At 45.3% G+C, this 21,571-nt stretch overlaps 1 protein-coding gene across 1 annotated transcript in view; it reads left to right on the forward strand.

Annotated features, from left to right (window-relative positions):
• LOC126317480 (chondroitin sulfate N-acetylgalactosaminyltransferase 2-like) overlaps positions 1-21,571 on the forward strand; it is a 139,114-nt gene that overhangs the window by 76,699 nt on the left and 40,844 nt on the right. The window contains exon 5 of the mRNA XM_049993186.1: positions 17,337-17,650. Coding sequence (XP_049849143.1) covers positions 17,337-17,650 — 314 coding nt within the window. The remainder of the gene's footprint in view (positions 1-17,336; positions 17,651-21,571) is intronic.

Raw genomic sequence — 21,571 nt, forward strand, 5'->3', positions numbered from 1 at the left:
CATCTATCGACCTCCCGGTACCTTCCTAACGAACAACTACTCTTTGGATGTGCTACACAACTACAATGTTCAAACTCTTTTGTGTGAAAGCATAATTTTACATTTACATACAACTTACTGTACGAAGTGTGATCAAACACACATTTAATAATTTTATTGGATACAAAGTGAAAAGCTTACATGGAATTTGATTTAATCTCCTTCGAAGTACTGTCCATGGCCTGTAATGTATAAATCCAAACGTTGAAGCCACGGGTGGAAGCATTTCTGGAAGGCTTCTCTTGGACGAGCGTTTAGTTGTTCTGTCCTGGTCTTCTGAGTGTCGGGAATGCTGTCAAAATGTGGTCTTTGAAGCACCATTTTAATTCTTGGGAAGAGCCAGCAGTCCAGCAGTCACACGGTGCTAAATCTGACGAGGAAGTGGGATGTGGATAACCAGGAACACTTTTGCAGGGCAAACACTCGCGAATCAAACGCGATGTGTTGACAGCACGTTGTCGTGGCCATTGCTCCATTTTTCTGGTCTCTTCCCTCATACGTCGTTTCACAAACATTGCAGTGCGCCCTTTTACGACTCGTCATTTAGTGCTGTTCCCCTATGAACAAACTCTGGTCACACTATGCTCTCAGAATCGAAAAAAAAGAGCGCGACTTTGCTGTTCGATTTTGTGTGAGTGCGTTTTTAGGGCGAGGATGTTCACTGGTTTTCCCCTAATAACTGTGAATTTTCGTGTTAGGGTCGTAGCTGTTGACCCAAGTTTCATCTCAACTTACAATTCTAGACATGAAGTCCGGGTCTGAATGAAGACAATCCTTTAACGCCGTGCAAACTGACACATGATTTTCTACCGTTCATCACTGATAAGTCTGGAAACTAATGTACCGGCCAACGGACTTGCCGCAGTGGTAACATCGGTTCCCGTCAGATCACCCAAGTTAAGCGCCAGCACTTGTGAGGCAAACTGAGGAGTTCCTTGATTGAGAAGTAGCGGCTCCGGTCTCGGAAACTCACGTACAGCGGGGAGAGCGGTGTGATTACCACATGCCCCTCCATATCCGTATCCAGTGACGCCTGTGGGCTAAGGATAACATGGCGGTCGGTCAGTACCGTTGGGCCTTCATGGCCTGTTCGGGAGGAATTAAGTTAATGTTGTACTCATTCGTCTCATTTGCAAATTGTCTTTTAATATGCTTTGCAAGGAACTGTACGAGACGCTAAGTTCTTCTGTAAGCACTCGAAGAGTTATTCGCCCGTTTGAACGAACAATTTTTGCCATATTTGCACGTCTTGTTCTCTTTTTTAGATTAAAGGACGTTCCGAACGTTGCTCATTTTCTACAGACGCATTTTCGCTTTTCAATTGGTCAAACCACTTGTAAACAGTCCCCAGAGTTACAGCATTATCGCCGTACACCTATAATTTCAACATTTCGTGAGTTTCTTTGACACTTATTTTGCATCTTCAAACAGAGTATAATGTTTGGAATCTATGATGCGCTCTAGATACGGCAAACACAACCTCACTCTGCATGCCTGGGCGTATTCCTACTTGGTATTGCCTCTCTCAACGGATCAGGCTATCGGACAAATTACATCAGCGTCAGCAGTTGCGGCTAAAAACTGAGTTCGTCCTATGTTTGATGTCGTAAGAGGAGAAAACAACAAATAGTAATGTCACAAACTGTCAATTACAAAACGCGTACAAAAGACTCGAATCCTCAGGTACTGCAGCTCTCGCCTAAGTACCAAGAAAAGACAAAGAAATATATTCACAGGCTATAAAACTATTTATTGTTGAAATCCACTGCTGAAATTTTGGCTCTGTGGTCATTATCAAATGGTTTCCCGCAAAAATTGTGCTTCAATACACAAGACCAGCCCCTACCTGAACTGCATAATGTTCTCATTGCTGCTGCATTTGATAAGAGGCAAAATCCTCAAAATAGTGACTTGTCAGACGACATTGCACGCTTGCAGTCAGATACCGCCCGGTTTCCGTAAGAAGTGTAACGTGCTACTATTACGTAATGGCCTTTTGCGAAATAGCCATCTTCAAATATCCATTGCATGCCGATTCCTTCGCAGTGTTCGCTAGGAAAATGTTTCAGATGAAGCTGCATTCACTAAGAGCAGCAATGCCTGTGGAGTCTTAAACTGATTGTCACCAATAAAGCGTGTCATTCGTGTGTGGCCCTCCTGGGTAAAGATCTTTCTACGACCACTGTTCGTACTTCTTGTTATGTAGCTGTTTCTTGTTGATCTGCAATCAAAGGGGATTGTCCAAATCCACGGTGATTCATTAACAAATCGGGCCACTCACTGTTTGGTCGTTGGCGCGTTGTAGTATTTATGAGAGTGATTGGGGAAATGAGAAATGAAGATGGGTCAAATGTCTCTGAGCACTATGAGACTTAACATCTGTGGTCATCAGTCACCCAGAACTTAGAACTACTTAAACCTAACTAGCCCAAGGACATCACACACATCCATGCCCCAGGCAGGATTCGAACCTGCGACCGTAGCAGTCACGGAGAAATGAACTGTTTGTACTATCAGCTGTCTCTCGCTGAACTCAATTTCTGAACCTCATAAGCTACACAGTGTATTCCTTAATGTACGACTTCCCACCAGAAAGATGTGCCAGGATCAAAAACCACGGTGGATTTCAGTAAGTAATGTCCGCGATCACTTTCCCCAGCACACCTGGAGGTAGTCTGCAGCCATTGTCCCGACTGGTTTCTTCTCCGATGGTCACAGGCTTCAACGTGCATGCAGTAAGCTCTGTATAACGGAGTGACAAATTGCAAAGAATTCAGTGCTATTAAAAATAAAATTACAGAACATTGGGCTAACACCTGATTTTTATTGTTTTCTATAGAATCACAAAATAAAAAAATGAAGAAAATAATTCAAAGAGTCAGTCTGCTACCAGTATTGATGACAAAGTTATTTCTAGAACACCGCAAAAGTCGCAACAAACAGTTTTACACGATCTCACAGTTCACATGAGGTCACACACACAAGTATTCCTACACAACTTTTACCGATTCCATTCGTCTTTTTGCGAAATATCACTCGACCCATTGCAGTACGTTTGCCTTCTCGGAAACCGATCGCAGACACATCGTCAGCTATCCTAACGGTTTGGCGCCTGCTGGTTTAGGTGCGCCTGTGACTGGACCATAGCCTTCACAAATGACTATTAGCATTAGCGGAAGTTTGAATTTAGTTTTGTGTGTGGATTGAAAAGTTGTTGTTGTTGTTGTTGTAGTCTTCGGTCCTGAGACAGTTTTGATGCAGTTCTCCATGCTACTCTATCCTGTACAAGCTTGTTCATCGCTCAGTACTTACTGCAACGTACATCCTTCTGAATCTGCTTAGTGTATTCATCTCTTGGTCTCCCTCTACAATTTTTACCTCCCACGCTGCCCTCCAATGCTAATTTTGTGATCCCTTGATGCCTTAGAACATGTCCTACCAACCGACCCTTTCTTCTTGTCAAGTTGTGCCACAAACTTCTCTTCTCCCCAATTCTATTCAATACCTCCGCATTAGTTATGTGATCTACCCATCTAATTTTCAGCATTCTTCTGTAGCACCACTTTCGAAAGCTTCTATTCTCTTCTTCTCTAAACTATTTATCGCCCACGTTTCACTTCCATAAATGGCTACACTCCATACAAATACTTTCAGAAACGACTTCTTGACAATTAAATCTATACTCGATGTTAACAAGTTTTTCTTCTTCAGAAACGCTTTCCTTGCCATTACCATTCTACATTTTATATCTTCTCTACTTCGACCATCATCAGTTATTTTAGTCCCCAAATAGCACGTCTCATTTTCTACTTTAAGTGTCTCATTTCCTACTTTAATTACACTACATCCCATCATCCTCGTTTTGCTTTTGTTGATGTTCATCTTATACCCTATTTTCAAGACACTGTCCATTCCGTTCAACTGCTCTTCCATGTCCTTTGCTGTCTCTGACAGAATTACAATGTCATCGGCGAACCTCAAAGTTTTTATTTCTTCTCTCTCGATTTTGTTACCTACTCCGAATTCTTCTTTTGTTTCCTTTACTGCTTGCTCAATATACAGATTGAATAACATCGGGGAGAGGCTACAACCCTGTCTCACTTCCTTCCCAATCACTGCTTCCCTTTCATGCCCCTCGACTCTTATAACTGCCATCTGGTTTCTGTACAAATTGAAAAGTATCGAGAGTATAATTAATAATCCATTAGTGCAAGAAACGTCAGAAGCACGGTTGCAGGTGCGTGTTAATGTTTAAACAGCAAATTAAGTCATGAAATTTATGGTCCTCGCAGGTGAATCCTACTCTCTGTACAGGTTCTAGCAACGATACTGCTCCTACTCATCGCCCGTTCTCACGCACTGAGACCATCTGTCACGTGATGTGACGTGTGCGCTTCTCGCTACCTTACAGCGACGTGACTCTTCCTGTACTGAATGTTAAAATGTAGCACTAAAATGATGTAGGCGGTGACGTGGCTTAAACGCCACAACGTCGAAACACGATAGCTTCTTTCAGACGTTCTGTCACGTTTCTACGGCCATCCATCTTACTGCTCTGATTCCATACTAACGACTAGCATGTACCGTACACTTCACTGCAATGTCTTAGGTCAGAAGTGGAGGGTAACATGACCACCTCGCACGAATTCCACACAACATGCTGTTGTGTTGGCAGGAGAGCCAACACCGTGTTACGAGAGGAGGCCGAAATGCACGTGTTTAGCTCACGCAGGCTGGCGTGAGGAGGGAAGGACTATACTGCCGTGAGGTCTGGAACACCACAAGGAATTAGACTTCAGAAAGCGGACGTAATTAGTTTGATACTTAACTTTAATCCATTAATGATGAACGTCGCTCTTGACGGTACATGAGTCACAATTTTATCTGTTCAGAATACATTCGTAGTAACTGAATATGGCGCCTTCCTAGGTCGTAGCAAATGACGTAGCTGAAGGCTATGCTAATCTGTCGTCTCTGCAAATGAGAGCGTATGTAGTCAGTGAACCATCGCTAGCAAAGTCGGCTGTACAACTGGGGAGAGTGCTAGGGAGTCTCTGTAGACTAGACCTGCCGTGTGGCGGCGCTCGGTCTGCAATCACTGATAGTGGCGACACGCGGGTCCGACGCATACTACCGGACCGCGGCCGATTTAAAGGCTACCACCTAGCAAGTGTGGTGTCTCGCAGTGACACCACACATGCAACACTCAAAAGAGACCAGTCTTCTCCCTTAAGTGAGGAATTTATTTAGCGAACGACCAATAAGTGTGGGAAAGTTCAGATTTTTAATCTTTTCTTTTTCTTGTACCCGTTCATATAAAGTACATGAGCACTACCGTAGAATTGTCTCATTGTAGGCGTTCAGTTTCAGTTGGTTTTAATTCAACCTTGAATGTCTTTCGCAGCGCAACTTAGAATTGTTGATATCCGGTGGAAAACGTGACTGTGGGCGGAACGGCTCGCTACCGCTGCCCACATGTAGTGCAAATAGTTGCAGAGTCCAGATGCGCCCCCGGCCGCTTGTCCGGCAGAGGGAGAGGCGCGTAATGAGCAAAGTTGAGCAGTGCAGCCGGGCTGTGTTTCGGACCAGTGGTGGGCGGAATCATCAGGATAGCCTGCGAGCCGTCCCACGCATTGTGTCCCTGGTTGCTGCCCACCCCGCCAGCACTAAGCGAACAGAATTTCCAGTCGTGCTGTAGAAGTAGGAGGTGATTGTGGCAGACAGACTCAGCCAGTGTTTGGGACAGCGAAAGATACTCCCACGAATCATTACTGGCACTTAAAATGTCGGTAACTATTAGCAACTCAAAGATACGAACTCAATTAGTGTAGCGTACGGTACAAGCGTCTATCTGGAAATTGCCTAAATAAACTGAAGTTTCATGATACACAGAGTGAGAATCGCATAACGTCACATGCCGTGTTTAACACAAATTTTTGTAGTTTGTCGTTTCTGTACTCTTTCATTTTCTCACTTGTCTGTTTTATATTTGATGCAAGATCTTAAATAAACTGTTAGTTTACCAAATCAAAAAGTAAGCAACAAACAAAAAACTTTCTGTCAACACGTAATGTAAGGATACAGGATCCTCACAGCCCTGTTTCTTTATATTTATATCTGTTGGAAGCATTACTGATAGTAAAATCGTAAACTGGCTGTTAATTCCTTCCTCTATGTTAATAAGCCCAGTAATTTGTGTTACCAAGACACCTACAACTTTAGAAAAACGTGTTTAGCAAGCACTACGCAAGAGACTGTTAGCAGCTAGCCCCTGGTGGTTTGGATTGCCATTCGGTACACAAAACGTCAGCTGTGGCTGACATAGCTGATAAATTGCAAACCAGAAATTACGTGTCTGTTATAGCAGGTGGTTGTACCCGTCCTTACAATTCTCCCTGATAATGCATTTCAACAATATAATACAAGGTATTCAATTACGAAGAAAGTATGAAAACTGTAACCTGTTGTTCAGTAATTAATAAATTTCTAGTTACTTTATTACTGATTATTGCATTACTAATTACTGTATTGGCAATTACTACATTACTAATATTGCGCAATAATTTCATCCATTCTGGACTGTTAATCTGAATTAAAAGTATAAAAAATCTGTGTCAGTCGCAATTATCTTAGTGGTTACACTATCATCTTTGGGTGAAATGCTTTTTTACAATTGAGTTTTTTGTGAAGAGCAATGGCTGCAAACAAAAATCGGTACTACTTCAGAGAAAGAAAATTAACTTAAGAAATTGGAGTAAGTGTCAAACATATTTCGGATGAAATAAAATATTGTGACAGGCATATATATTGTAAATTTTCGTTCAAATAAAACCATCCTAATAAATGTGTGATTTCACAAATTTCCTTTCACTCCAGTCATTACGGGGGTTATAAACATTTTAATCTGTATGAATATACATTGTTTTGAAACCAATAATCAAAAGTGGTGGCTTAATAATAAAGCGTACGCTTCTCACTACCTTACAGCGACGTAACTCTTCCTATACTGAATGTTAAAACGTAGCACTAAATGTAAGGAGACGTAGGCGGTGATGTGGCATAAATATCACAACGCTGACACAAGGCAGCTTCTTTCATTTCTACGACCATCCGTCTCATAATCGTAAATAGTATTATATTTTACTACACTCCACAAATAAGATTCAATTTTTAATTATATAAAGAAAATTCTTTATCATTTGATATGAAATAAGCATCAATTCTCTTTAATATACAACAGCGATAATTTTAAAGTTAGAACAAAAGTAAGCATTTACTCTAATTTCAGTTTGCTCAAGCCATTAGTTGGTAAATACCCTGCAACCGTATAGTTATAGGAACTGTGATTTACGTCTTAGTAATAATTTTTACCTCTATAACCACATTGTGGAACCAGAGCTGAATATAAAGAATGAATTAAGAAATATGTGACGAAATGAAATGTTTCGTAATATACTGGGCCGTAATTTTACTAACAAATTTAATAAAAAGTAAACCACTTTATTTCCAGATCAAAAAGACCAAAAAAACTCAGCAACTAGCACCAGAATTTAATTTACTAGTGCCTTTTTCTTTTGTAAACAAGGCAAATTGTGGTAGAATTGACAAAACATCTATAATAACTTTAAAAAAACTGAGAATAGAATCTCAAAAAAAAATTCTGAAGTGTTGAATTAAATTCAAGTCTTAAAACATATGTTTAAAGATCATCAATGTGATGTTTAAGAATAAGTTACAAATTTAAGCTTTAGAAGCTACAAAATGATTACAAGTGATTAACATCTGACATCCACGTGAAAGTAAAATAGATCGCATGTAAAGTACAAAATGTAATCAGTTCGTCGAACAGACAAGGAACCCGTTTGGTCTAAAAGAACTTTCTTTTGCTTGTGAACAGCACTCAAGGTGGTTGGCCTGCTCACTTTAGGCTCTTGCTTTAGCCCTTTAGGATTAATCATTTCTTTTACTCAAGACCCTTTTAGCGGGACTCACAATATAAACCTCATGTTTACTCAAGCTATCGTGTAACATATAAATTACTAGTTAACAAGTTTAGAAAAAATTACAACACCAAAAGATGCTCGAGAAAATTTGGAAACTCGATATTTACTGTTTAATTTAGAAAACGTCAGTTACCGCGGCTAAACCCAGACAAGAGGCTTCAACACCACCAGTTTAATAGTCCAAAACACAGTAAAATGCCTTAAATAAGATCACTTCAAAGGTTCACAAAAACGCTTTACAGACGCCAGTGGATAACGAGAATGGTAGGGGAAAGAACAGCATTTTCACACAAAGAGTATAACGGCCGGGACTGTAGCTGAAAGCTCACCATAATTTCCATAAAGTAGGAACATAGTCAACAACCGCCCGATCAATGGCTCCAATTGGTTGAGCACATCCACCGGCCGCCCGTGTGTTCAGTCCTTTGGAACTGACTGACAGGAAACCAACACGACACTATAGTGAACACAGGCTTCTTCTGAATTATCCGGATCCAGGTAGGTGCCCAAGTAACACACTGAAATAACTTCTACATCGGGTAATCCGACGCACACAAGTCATCTCGCCAGCCGGTGTGGCCGAGCGAGCGGTTCTAGGTGCTTCAGTCAGGAACCGCGCGACCGGTACATTCGCAGGTTCGAATCCTGCCTCGGGCATGTGTGTGCGTGATGTCCTTGGGTTAGTTAGGTTTAAGTAGTTCAAAGTTCTAGGCGACTGATGACCTCAGATGTTAGTCCCATAGTGGTCAGAGCCATTTGAACCATTTGAACAAGTCATCTCGTAAACCGATCTGACCAAGATTCCACATGCAGCAGCGAACCAAGGATCTTATCGGTCACGAAGTCAAGGCAGTAATTACCCGCCGTCGCCACCTGATCACTGATATATATATATATATATATAGCCGCGCTAACCCTTAAAATCGTCCTCATCGTGTCTGCGCTTCCCTTTGGCGGCTGAAAATCGCCCTGACTCTACCAGCGCCAATGATGTTGAAAACAAGAGAGATCAATTGATATCCAATCGGGCAGTGATGTACCCACGCGGTACAGTCACCTTGTCACTAAGATATGTTATTGGAACTGATCAAATCTGAAATGTAATTTTTATATCTCACACACTTGTAATAATCTTCTTTATGTTTGTGTTGTAACGACTCTGTAACCACCTTTCTGTTGATTCATTGAATCATTCAAATAAGTCTGAACCTCTCTCTCTGTTTGACTGTTCCTTAATGACAGCTTACACTTAACAATGACAATAATTCAGATCTCCTATGGAGTTAGAAATGTGTAACTCATAAACTTTATTTTAAATGATGTAAGTTTACTAGGAAAAATTATTCCAAGTTTCACACAGCAATTGATCTGCTCAGAACTGAACCACTTCCAGTGTGCCAAGACCGTGATCTATTTCAACATTAGAGGCAATCAGTATCTGAAGACACAATCACACATGGGAGAATGGCCATTACTAGCTATCATAACTTCCTACCTGGTCATTGTTCCCACACAGGAACTAGTCATTTGTGAGGTAACAGGCGAGTTGTGGCGCCCTGAAAATATTCTAAGTTCGCAGTTGTTGTGGTGCCGGACGTTAGCTGAGCAAGAGGGGTAGCCACAACGTGTGGTCCAGCCAATGCGTGGCTGGGAATTCCATGATGACGCTGTGTCGATGACGGAGGCATGCCAGGAGCGTCAAATATGGTGGACTTCGTGAAACCATAATGGCAGACATTTCTCAGTTCATATAGAAATTAATAGAAGCCAGATGAATCATATCTCAAAAAGTAACATATACACTCCTGGAAATTGAAATAAGAACACCGTGAATTCATTGTCCCAGGAAAGGGAAACTTTATTGACACATTCCTGGGGTCAGATACATCACATGATAACACTGACAGAACCACAGGCACATAGACACAGGCAACAGAGCATGCACAATGTCGGCACTAGTACAGTGTATATCCACCTTTCGCAGCTATGCAGACTGCTATTCTCCCATGGAGACGATCGTAGAGATGCTGGATGTAGTCCTGTGGAACGGCTTGCCATGCCATTTCCACCTGGCGCCTCAGTTGGACCAGCGTTCGTGCTGGACGTGCAGACCGCGTGAGACGACGCTTCATCCAGTCCCAAACATGCTGAATGGGGGACAGATCCGGAGATCTTGCTGGCCAGGGTAGTTGACTTACACCTTCTAGAGCACGTTGGGTGGCACGGGATACATGCGGACGTGCATTGTCCTGTTGGAACAGAAAGTTCCCTTGCCGGTGTAGGAATGGTAGAACGATGGGTTCGATGACGGTTTGGATGTACCGTGCACTATTCAGTGTCCCCTCGACGATCACCAGAGGTGTACGGCCAGTGTAGGAGATCGCTCCCCACACCATGATGCCGGGTGTTGGCCCTGTGTGCCTCGGTCGTATGCAGTCCTGATTGTGGCGCTCACCTGCACGGCGCCAAACACGCATACGACCATCATTGGCACCAAGGCAGAAGCGACTCTCATCGCTGAAGACGAAACGTCTCCATTCGTCCCTCCATTCACGCCTGTCGCGACACCACTGGAGGCGGGCTGCACGATGTTGGGGCGTGAGCGGAAGACGGCCTAACGGTGTGCGGGACCGTAGCCCAGCTTCATGGAGACGGTTGCGAATGGTCCTCGCCGATACCCCAGGAGCACCAGTGTCCCTAATTTGCTGGGAAGTGGCGGTGCGGTCCCCTACGGCACTGCATAGGATACTACGGTCTTGGGGTGCATCCGTGCGTCGCTGCGGTCCGGTCCCAGGTCGACGGGCACGTGCACCTTCCGCCGACCACTGGCGACGACATCGATGTACTGTGGAGACCTCACGCCCCACGTGTTGAGCAATTCGGCGGGACGTCCACCCGGCCTCCCGCATGCCCACTATACGCCCTCGCTCAAAGTCTGTCAACTGCACATACGGTTCACGTCCACGCTGTCGCGGCATGCTACCAGTGTTAAAGACTGCGATGGAGCTCCGTACGCCACGGCAAACTGGCTGACACTGACGGCGGCGGTGCACAAATGCTGCGCAGCTAGCGCCATTCGACGGCCAACACCGCGGTTCCTGGTGTGTCCGCTGTGCCGTGCGTGTGATCATTGCTTGTACAGCCCTCTTGCAGTGTCCGGAGCAAGTATGGTGGGTCTGACACACCGGTGTCAATGTGTTCTTTTTTCCATTTCCGGGAGTGTACATTACCATTATTTGCACGACAGTTCTGATGGTGTAATCAGATTTTTAATACCTCTATTAGTTTAAAGTTTAGTATTTGACAATAAATTATACAAGTAACACCCAGCAACGAATTTCCAAAATCTAAATGGTTAATCCGATTCTATCGATCTATGTGCCTTTAGAAAGCTATTAATGTAAACCTAAATTGGTATAAATTACAGGCATGTAACTTGAATAGTACATGAGTGGCCGATTACTATAGATCGAGTCAGGCCATAAGTACTCCACAGTTACACGAAAAAACGGTAGCAGCATGCTTATAAATATATTTATTCATCTATGTCTTTGTTTATATCCAACATATACTATTGATGAAGAAATTGGTCGAATATTTACTGTGTTTTAGAAAGCACAGAGACTTTAGGCTACTGGCCTACTTTTTGTTTCTATTCCTTTAATATATGATTATTTAATCTGTTTATGTATTTAATAATATGTGTAAGAGCGTGTTTACCGTTCAGCCGTGGGAATATTTATTTCATTTCAAGTTACTTACATGTAAATCCAGTATTTCATATGTGTTTCAATATATTTGTTAGTGTGCGTTGGCTTGGAGACTTGACGGGAGAGCTCCAGCCAATCACAGCGCTAGTTACTTCGGTAGGCGACTACAGAAGTCAACGGAGATACTGTATGGAAGTGGGAGAGGAGCATGGGGTCGCAGACGTAGAGGACACAGGGGAGTGAGGGATGGGAAGGCGCGACGGACGGTCATGGGAAATACTTGGAGAGTGTTGCAGTTTGCGCGTGGTCGCGGGAGACAGAAATATTTCGCAGAGCCGATTTGTGCGCTTGTGAGATTTCCGTGGCTTCTGCAGTGAAGATGGAGTATACGTTTAGAAGTGAATATCTCGCGAGCTATGTTGTCGTTCATAACTAATTACGTGAAGTAGGAATCTATTGTTTCCCTGTTATTCAACTTATATTTTATTTAGTTGCTGGACCATCGACACCAAAATGTGTTTTGTAGTAACAAACGGCATTCTTACAGCTACGTCTACTATCGTACTCATCATTTAAAGCCGTTAAGAATAGTACCTGCAGATTTTATTTAATTGCAATCTTTCATTTATAAATTTATTTGTTACATTCATAATTCGCAATTGCCAAGTGATAGAACCTTCGACCATTTGAATCATGTGTGTATTCTTATCGTATACTGTAGACTCAGCAGTATTTGGCCTGTAATGCGGCATCTACGTATCCCAGAGCCTAGACAACGAAAGCAGCCAAAACTTTTAATATTTCAACTCTGAGTCGGAGAGTACGTAGTTGAGGGTCACCACACCACTCATCATTTTTCTTATTTTTGAAAGCCCGCACAATCCACCTGAAAGTATAATGTGTTTGAGAGTGGGTTTTGAAAATTGTGTTTTGTACAGAGAGTAATTGCTAACTAACTGAATACATACAGCTGCACTGGAACAGGTAGTTCCTTGCATCACTGATACACAGGTGGCCAGTCGCTTTAATGAGACCTACGCCTCTGTTAGAGGTCAACGTGAAACAACCACTCACAGACGGCAAGAGCGAGCAGTAACAGTGAGGATATATAAAACGCGTCGGAGGGACATAGAAAAAACCACAGCCGTTGTCGTAATCAAGCGATTTATCTGAGGCATAATCATTGGCTTTCGAGTCAAGGGTGGAAGCGCTTCCGAAATGGCTAAATCTTTAAATAGTTGGTGCGTCGCAATGGTTAAACCATATCGTGCGTGGTTACAATGGCGCTATTCCAAATCGAAGACGAGGCCATGGATTAAAGGGTTGAACGATGGCTCCGGTGGTGTGTGCGGGAGATTAAAGTGCACTCGTCGAGCAACTGCCCACCACCATGAACCAAGGCGTTGTCAACAGTGGATCCTCAACGACCGATCTCCGAACGTTGCTGCGAATGGGTATCCGTACCAGGTAAATGGTTTATGCACCCATGCTGACTTAAGTTCATAGGCGGTGAAGGCTGGAATTTGCAGCCCCATTCCGTTAACAGGACGTCCACTGAATGGCAACAGGTGTTTTTAGGTGACTCTTGTTTTATGCACCACTGGAGAGATGGGCCTTAGCTTGTGCTGCGTGAAAAAGCTGAAAAAAAAACACCCTGCAACAGTCGCTGGAAGTAAGCAGGCCGCAGGAGGGAGCGTTATGGTCTGGGGAATATTTCCGTGGCTTTTCGTGGGTGATCTCGTCTTTCTGGAAGACACAGTGGGTCACCACAGGTATGCTTCTATCCTAGGCGTCCATGTCCTCACCTACATGCAGGGTTTTTTTCTCGTTGCGGTGGCATCTTCCAACAGGACAAAGCACCGCGTCAAACAGCTCGCTGTGTACGTTCGTGCTTCGACGAGCACCAGGATGAGTTTATTGTTCTCCACCGGTCACCAGACTCCCCGGATTTAAACGCGACGGAGAATCTGTGGGACCATCTCGATCGGGGTGCGAGTGCCATTCGTCCTCAACCGAGAAACCTGGAGCAGCTGGAAACGACTCTGGAGTCGGCAGGGTTCCATGTCGTTGTCGGTACCTTCCAGAACCTCAGTGACACACTTCCTGCACGACACGCAGGGGAGCGTTTCGCGCTGCAACATGTGATTTTTCAGGCTTTTGACACGTGGTCACTTTATTGTGACTGGACAGTGTAAGACCACACTTTGTACTTACTGCAAAACACGAAGATTTTGATATTTCAACTCTGTTGCAAACAACTATTCAGTAATAGCTTCTTTAATCGGATTTGCTACTGTTTAGCAGCGTTAATAGTCAATGGTATAATTAGGCATAGTGACCACAGTACGTTATATACCCATTCAATTATACTACATAGCAAATGACAGGGTAGTCGTTGACTGTAAAGTACACCAGGTTTATACTTTTCTGTATAATGGACACAACAATACAAGAGAATATTCTGCAATCTGTGACAAAAGAAATTAATACAATGGTTACATATTGCCTAGAACGGGGAAAGACCACGAAGTTAGTGTTCATTTAGTAGTTACTCATGAATGCAGAGCCATTTTTTACACATCCCTTACTTTTTGCGCAGTCTCCTTCTTGAGATACAAGGTGCTCGTTTTTCCCTCGTGCCGTTCGAGAGTGGAACGGTAGAGAGACAGCATGAAGGTGGTTCATTGAACCCTCTTCCAGGCTCTTTATTGTGAATAGCAGAGTAATCAGATGTAGATGAAGCCATGTACAGTTCCATTTCTAACAGTTGTGATATATCGTTGACTTGAAGCTTGTAATTTTATTTTACAGCAGATCTACCTCCATTATTCTCCTCACCTCCTATCTCCAAAAGCCGCACACATATACAGAACTTGCGACACTGTCCATTCAATCAGTATGAATCACTTTTTAACAATAATCTTACACAGAGAGCACTGTTCATTATTTCACTACATGAGTACGGCTTTGTACTACATCATCATCAGCTAATTCAATCATTAAATGATGTGGCCTCTTCGAGTCGTGCATTCAGGTGGGCTTTCAGCAGTCCTCTCCAAGTGGGACGGTCTTGGGCAGCTCTCTGCCAGGTGCTACCAGCGATCTTCTGTATGTCTTTGTCCCATCTGTCTGGTGGTCTTCCTCTAGGCCTCCGGTGCTCTCTCGGACTCCACTCCAGTACTAGCTCCGTCCATCTGCCTTCTTGTCTTCTCGCGACGTGGCCAGCCCACTGCCATTTCAAGGAGCCTACTGTCTCTAAGATGTCCTTAATCTTCGTCACAGACCGGATGTCGTCTGCCCTTTTCCTATCCTTTGTTGTATAGCCCAGAATTAATCTCTCCATGGCTCTCTGTGCTGTCCTAAGTTTCCCTTTTGTAAATGAGTTCACTGTCCATGTTTCGCAATCATACGTCAACACAGGAAGAAAGCATTGATTAAATACTGATTTATTCAGATTTACTGGCATTTTTTATCTGAATATTGTTGAATTCCTTCCAAATGCTTGCCAGCCGAGCTAGATGCGCCGATAAATTTCTGGCCTTACATCACCCTTCATATTTATAATCTGGCCAAGGCAGATATATTCACTGACCTCTTATAATGGACTGCCCTTGACTTCCACATCTCCAGCTGCGACCCATTTCTTGGACATTACTTTTGTTTTGGAAAGGCTCATGTTCAACCCAACCAACTGACAATCAGATGCAAGACCTGTAACTAAGTTGGGACGATGAGCTACAAAGGTTCATGCTAAGTTGCTGTAATTTTGAGAGGCAAATGGAACAGTTTGAAAAGCTGAAGTCTTCCATACAGTTCTAAAACTTTACGTGCTTCCAGTCTTCCTTGTTGGTTGATTGAACCAAGCGGTTCTAGGCGCTACAAAAAAAAAAATGGTTCAAATGGCTCTGAGCACTATGGGACTTAACATCTTAGGTCATCAGTCCCCTACAACTTAGAACTACTTAAACCTAACTAACCTAAGGACATCACACAACACCCAGCCATCACGAGGCAGAGAAAATCCCTAACCCAGCCGGGAATCGATAGGCGCTACAGTCAGGAACCGCACGACCACTACGGTCGCAGGTTCGAATCCTGCCTCGGGCATGGCTGTGTGTGATGTCCTTAGGCTAGTTAGGTTTACGTAGTTCTAAGTTCTAGGGGTCTGATGACCTCAGAAGTTAAGTCCCATAGTGCTCAGAGCCATTTGAACCATTTGTTGGTTGATTGAAGGTTTGAAGCAGTCGGTCGAGGTGGGGCCGACAATCACTCATTGTCGGCCGTAGCTGTTGCAGAGGCTGGATGTTGGCGTGCGTTCTTCTCAGCACGGTCTCCAGACGAAACGGGCTCTTGATGTGCACCAAGTATTGCTTCCCGTCCCTGACACCGTGTCAGAAACTATCATAGGAAGTCGAGCACAATTACATGCTGCCAAACACCGAAAGCGCGCAACTCGCAGGAGCGTCACACAACACACCTGCTCCACTGCCCTACTCCAGCCAGACTCTGCTCTGCCCACGCTCCACGCGGCAGAGTTAAGACTACCTAAGAACCTAAACACTTTGGTTCCTTACCACGAGCTATCGGTGTAATCGTTCGATAGCATAGTTTTCCCTAGGCCAGACCGAGTGTAAAGATACAAATAGTATTTACAAAACAAATCAATTATACAGCGACACACACACACACACACACACACACACACACACACACACACACACACACACACACACACATATATATATATATATATATATATATATATATATATATATATATATATATATAGTAAAGCAAATACAATATACAAGGACACAGAAACGTCATATCTTCAAGTAACAAAATTAGGAAAGAAATTTATAGTACAATAGATGGAAATTGGAGGATATGCATTTTCGCCCAGTTTGGTGAGTGGATGACCATAGGTCCATTCCACGTGTTGAAAGCAGCCTGAAGTGGCTGCCCAGCAGCTCACTACAGTCTACCAGATTGGTGCCTTCTAGGAATGCAACCACCTCTTCTGCGCCACTACACATGCTGCTCACTGGCGAGTGGTACATAGACCCAGTGTGATGCCTCATGAGAGTGCCGCCACAGGTCACAAGTGGATAGCTGTGTGTCTGTTCTACGTGCTGCAGGTGGCCTAGAGTTATTGGCAGCTCTCGATGGCCTGGCATCTCAGTTGCGCCACTGCATATGCTACTGACTTGTGAGCAGTGCGTGGACCCAGTGTGCCAGTACATGTGACAAGTGGATGACTGTGTGTCTCCTCCGCGTGTTCCAGACAGTTTGGAGTATCTGTCTGGCGGCTTTCTATGGCCTGCCAGCTTGATGGCGTCCAGCAACACGACCACCTCTGCTGCGCTGCTTCATGACTGGGGTGTGGAGCCTCAACCAAGCGTGTCACCATGTGTCAGAAGTGGACGTCCATGTTTCTACTTCGTATCTTGCAGGCGGCGTCGAATGGCTGTCCCTTCTGGCAACACAACCACCTTTACTTGGCCGCTTCACGTGCAGTATCTGGACTGTGTGCATCACCGAGTGTCGGAGGAGAACCACCTCGCCTCTGTTCCGCGTGTTGCAGGCAGCCTGGAGTGGCTGTCCAGCGGCTCCCCGCGGCCTCTCAGCCTGCTGGCCCCCGGCAACACGACGGCCGCCACTGTCGCCCCTCTGCACGTGCCGCTGACTGCCGGGCAGTGCGTGGAGCAGGCGCGCCGCCACGTGTCGCAGGCCGAGCTGCTGGACCGGGGGCGCCCGCTGGCCAGCGAGTTCGAGCTGGTCGCCTTCTCGCACTTCACGCTGAGCCGCGTCTACCCCGTCGAGCTGGCGCTCGGAAAGCGCGTCGTCGAGAAACCCATCGGCTTCCGCAAGCTGGACCTTCTGGAGGCTCTTATGCAGGTCAGCATACTACAGAAATGAGCTCCGTGTACTCGCTTTGAACTCGCCAGATAGTCCTGTGACGTCATCTCCGAGCTGACCGTCTCCGTGCGCCCATAGGCCGGACTCTCGAGTCTCCGGCGCTGCCCACTCGTCTCCAGAGTCTGTCGTCGGGCACACGTGGACACGAGTCTGTTGTCGGGCACACGTGGACACGAGTCTGTCGTCGGGCACACGTGGACACGAGTCTGCTGTCGGGCACACGTGGACACGAGTATGCTGTCGGCACACGTGGACACGAGTCTGTTGTCGGGCACACGTGGACACGAGTCTGTTGTCGGGCACACGTGGACACGAGTCTGCTGTCGGGCACACGTGGACACGAGTCTGCTGTCGGGCACACGTGGACACGAGTCTGTTGTCGGGCACACGTGGACACGAGTCTGCTGTTGGGCACACGTGGACACGAGTCTGTTGTCGGGCACACGTGGACACGAGTCTGTTGTCGGGCACATGTGGACACGAGTATGTTGTCGGGCACACATGGACACGAGTCTGTTGTCGGGCACACGTGGACACGAGTCTGTTGTCGGGCACATGTGGACACGAGTCTGCTGTCGGGCACACGTGGACACGAGTCTGTTGTCGGGCACACGTGGACACGAGTCTGTTGTCGGGCACACGTGGACACGAGTCTGTCGTCGGGCACACGTGGACACGAGTCTGTCGTCGGGCACACGGGGACACGAGTCTGTTGTCGGGCACACGTGGACACGAGTCTGTTGTCGGGCACACGTGGATACGAGTCTGTTGTCGGGCACACGTGGATACGAGTCTGTTGTCGGGCACACGTGGACACGAGTCTGTTGTCGGGCACACGTGGACACGAGTCTGTCGTCGGGCACACGAGGACACGAGTTTGTTGTCGGGCACACGTGGACATGAGTCTGTTGTCGGGCACACGTGGACACGAGTCTGTTGTCGGGCACACGTGGACACGAGTCTGTTGTCGGGCACACGTGGACACGAGTCTGTTGTCGGGCACACGTGGACACGAGTCTGTTGTCGGGCACACGTGGACACGAGTCTGTTGTCGGGCACACGTGGACACGAGTCTGTCGTCGGGCACACGGGGACACGAGTCTGTTGTCGGGCACACGTGGACACGAGTCTGTTGTCGGGCACACGTGGATACGAGTCTGTTGTCGGGCACACGTGGATACGAGTCTGTTGTCGGGCACACGTGGACACGAGTCTGTTGTCGGGCACACGTGGACATGAGTCTGTCGTCGGGCACACGTGGACACGAGTCTGTCGTCGGGCACACGTGGACATGAGTCTGTTGTCGGGCACACGTGGACACGAGTCTGTTGTCGGGCACACGTGGACACGAGTCTGTCGTCGGGCACACGTGGACACGAGTCTGTTGTCGGGCACACGTGGACACGAGTCTGTTGTCGGGCACACGTGGACACGAGTCTGTTGTCGGGCACACGTGGACACGAGTCGCTCAGAAAGCAGAGCGGGAACACGAGTCCGCTATGCACGCAACAGTTCTGAAAGAAATTTGCATCATTATACTCCAAATAACGTAAGACGTCGTGGTCTGCTGACCTTCACTGCTTACATATTTCGCCCTCACAATCATATTCCGCACATCAAGACGCTTCATCCGAACCCAAACTCGATAAGATGAAGTCAATGTTGTACGAAATCATGTAAACGATATGCAAATAACAAGTAAGCGCACTGTGGTTGAAATACTCGAGGCTGGCGTACTCACATACATTCCAGACACGACGGTCACAGGAGCTTTTAGTTCGAGAGAGAGAGACCATACACCGCGAGGCCAGTCCCTTCAGCGGACGACCCAACCTATGTATGCCGGTGACCGCCTGTGGAGCAGACAGAGTAGGCCCAAGTGAAAAGGGGGAACGACCCCGTGTTCAGCTTAAAAGCAAATTCCGCTACATTGTGTGGGAGCAGCCAGCCTACGCATTCTTTACGCATAGCATGCAGTTTCAGAGATTTTCACAGGGAGACAGCAAATGCCAAATGTCAATGCTACAGATTCCCGGATTGGTCGCCTTAAACGAAACGTCATTCTCCCGTTTTAGAAGAGCAATGCTGATTGGCAGACGATATTTCTGACGCCTTGAGCTGAAGGAGTAGTGGAAGAGACCGAAAGACATACTCCTTCACGTCTGGCTTGGAGAGGCGCTGTTCCGTTGTCGCTCTTGGAGTGAGGAACAAGTCTCTCCTCAGTGCTTCACTGGAAGAGCACCTTTGTCGAGAGCGAATCGAAGGGCGACTCTATATTGAGTCCTTGCGATTAAGCGTTGTTCACTGTGTTGACCGACACTTATCGTGCGGTGTGAACGGACAGAGTTATAGTTAAACGCCTGCGAGCGAATTTTTGAGTGGCATTGCGGTGGACTGGTAATCTGACCGGTGTACCACGCCAATAGTTAGACTAGGGGCGAATAGGAATCCTTGACTTCATCAAGGTGTAGGGAGAGTTTGACTGGCGAAGGTCAATCCAGATAGAACGAGAGTTATCTTAATTGTCATGAGTGAGTGACGCAGACAGCAGTCATCGCAGCTCACAGTATTGTGCGCTACAGCTACTGCGAGCCCCATACTTCCTCCACAACAGTACACTTCACTCCATTTCACATGCGACATCCTCGACCGTACCTAGCAACATTCTAGAGGATACTTATTCAAGTTGAGTAGGCGCGTCTCTCAGCCATTCTGCCAAGTCAGCAATCATCTTGAACTTTGTATAGAAATTACATTAGCGAATCCTATCCTTGAGAGGTAACTTCATATTCCGAAAAGAACCAGGATATAACTTGTTCAATTCATAGTTAAAAGTGCCATAGTGATTTCTCAGAATGTTTGCAAAATAAATAATAACTTTCGTTAGTTTCATGTTTTTCTTACACTAACTAGCACTACTCCAGTACCCAAGTATCCCACTAGTTAGGTAAGAAATTTTATCAATTTTTGTGTCATTTCCTTACAGCGGACGACTCCAGAAGATATTTATTCCTGAAAGTTTTTCAGGCATTTCTCTTTAAAACGTTAGGAGTGTCTGTTTGACTTCTGTAATAGTGTTTGGGTGGAAATTGCATCTTGCAAGAGCCACAGGGTAAAGGGTACATCTCAGATTAATCTGCTGCGCAGAATAACAGAATCGCAAACCAACCCCTGGCTCACAATTATCATTCATTTGTTTCACACAATCATGATTTCGGCTTTATACCCATCCTCAAATGCAAGCTTAAATGTCATAAAATATCCCTTTTCCTCACACAGTAGCAGTTGCAGCCTACACCCTCAATTATTTGCTGGAAGCAAGTTATATACCAGTATAACGACTGATCGGTGAGCAGTGAATACCGCTCTGTTTAGACATACATTTATGAAGACGAAACTTTTTCGAAGACTGCTGTAAATTTATTTCATATCTATTCACAGAATATCTAACAATTACGTTGACATATACTCACTTTGGAGGCTGTAACGACAGCACCAGAAAACGTGATAAGAGAATGAAGTGCATCCTAAATGGTGATTAATTAGTAAAATAAATTACAGAAATGAATGATAAGCTACACAATTCGCTGGTAGCCCATAAAGGCAAGTAGTCATGAGAAAATGAATACAGAAATAACGCTTTTTTGTCGCAGGGGTATAATAGTGAACTTACAATCAGTTTCCGTTGAACGCAATATATGTGTTCTCGTAGTGGAGGTGAAATAAACAAGAATACAACAATTTCGTTTAAGTTGAGCGAAAGTAGTGTATTTTTCGTCTGAAGCGTGGACTATTGCATGAAACGTATTCCATATATCACGCCTGCTCTGATGGAACACATTTGCAATTCTGTACCTTGCATCAATTAATTTTCATCTTACACCCTCTACAGTCTCGCAA

This window comes from Schistocerca gregaria, chromosome 1, assembly GCF_023897955.1.
Source record: "Schistocerca gregaria isolate iqSchGreg1 chromosome 1, iqSchGreg1.2, whole genome shotgun sequence".
NCBI classification, from domain to species: Eukaryota; Metazoa; Arthropoda; class Insecta; order Orthoptera; family Acrididae; genus Schistocerca; species Schistocerca gregaria.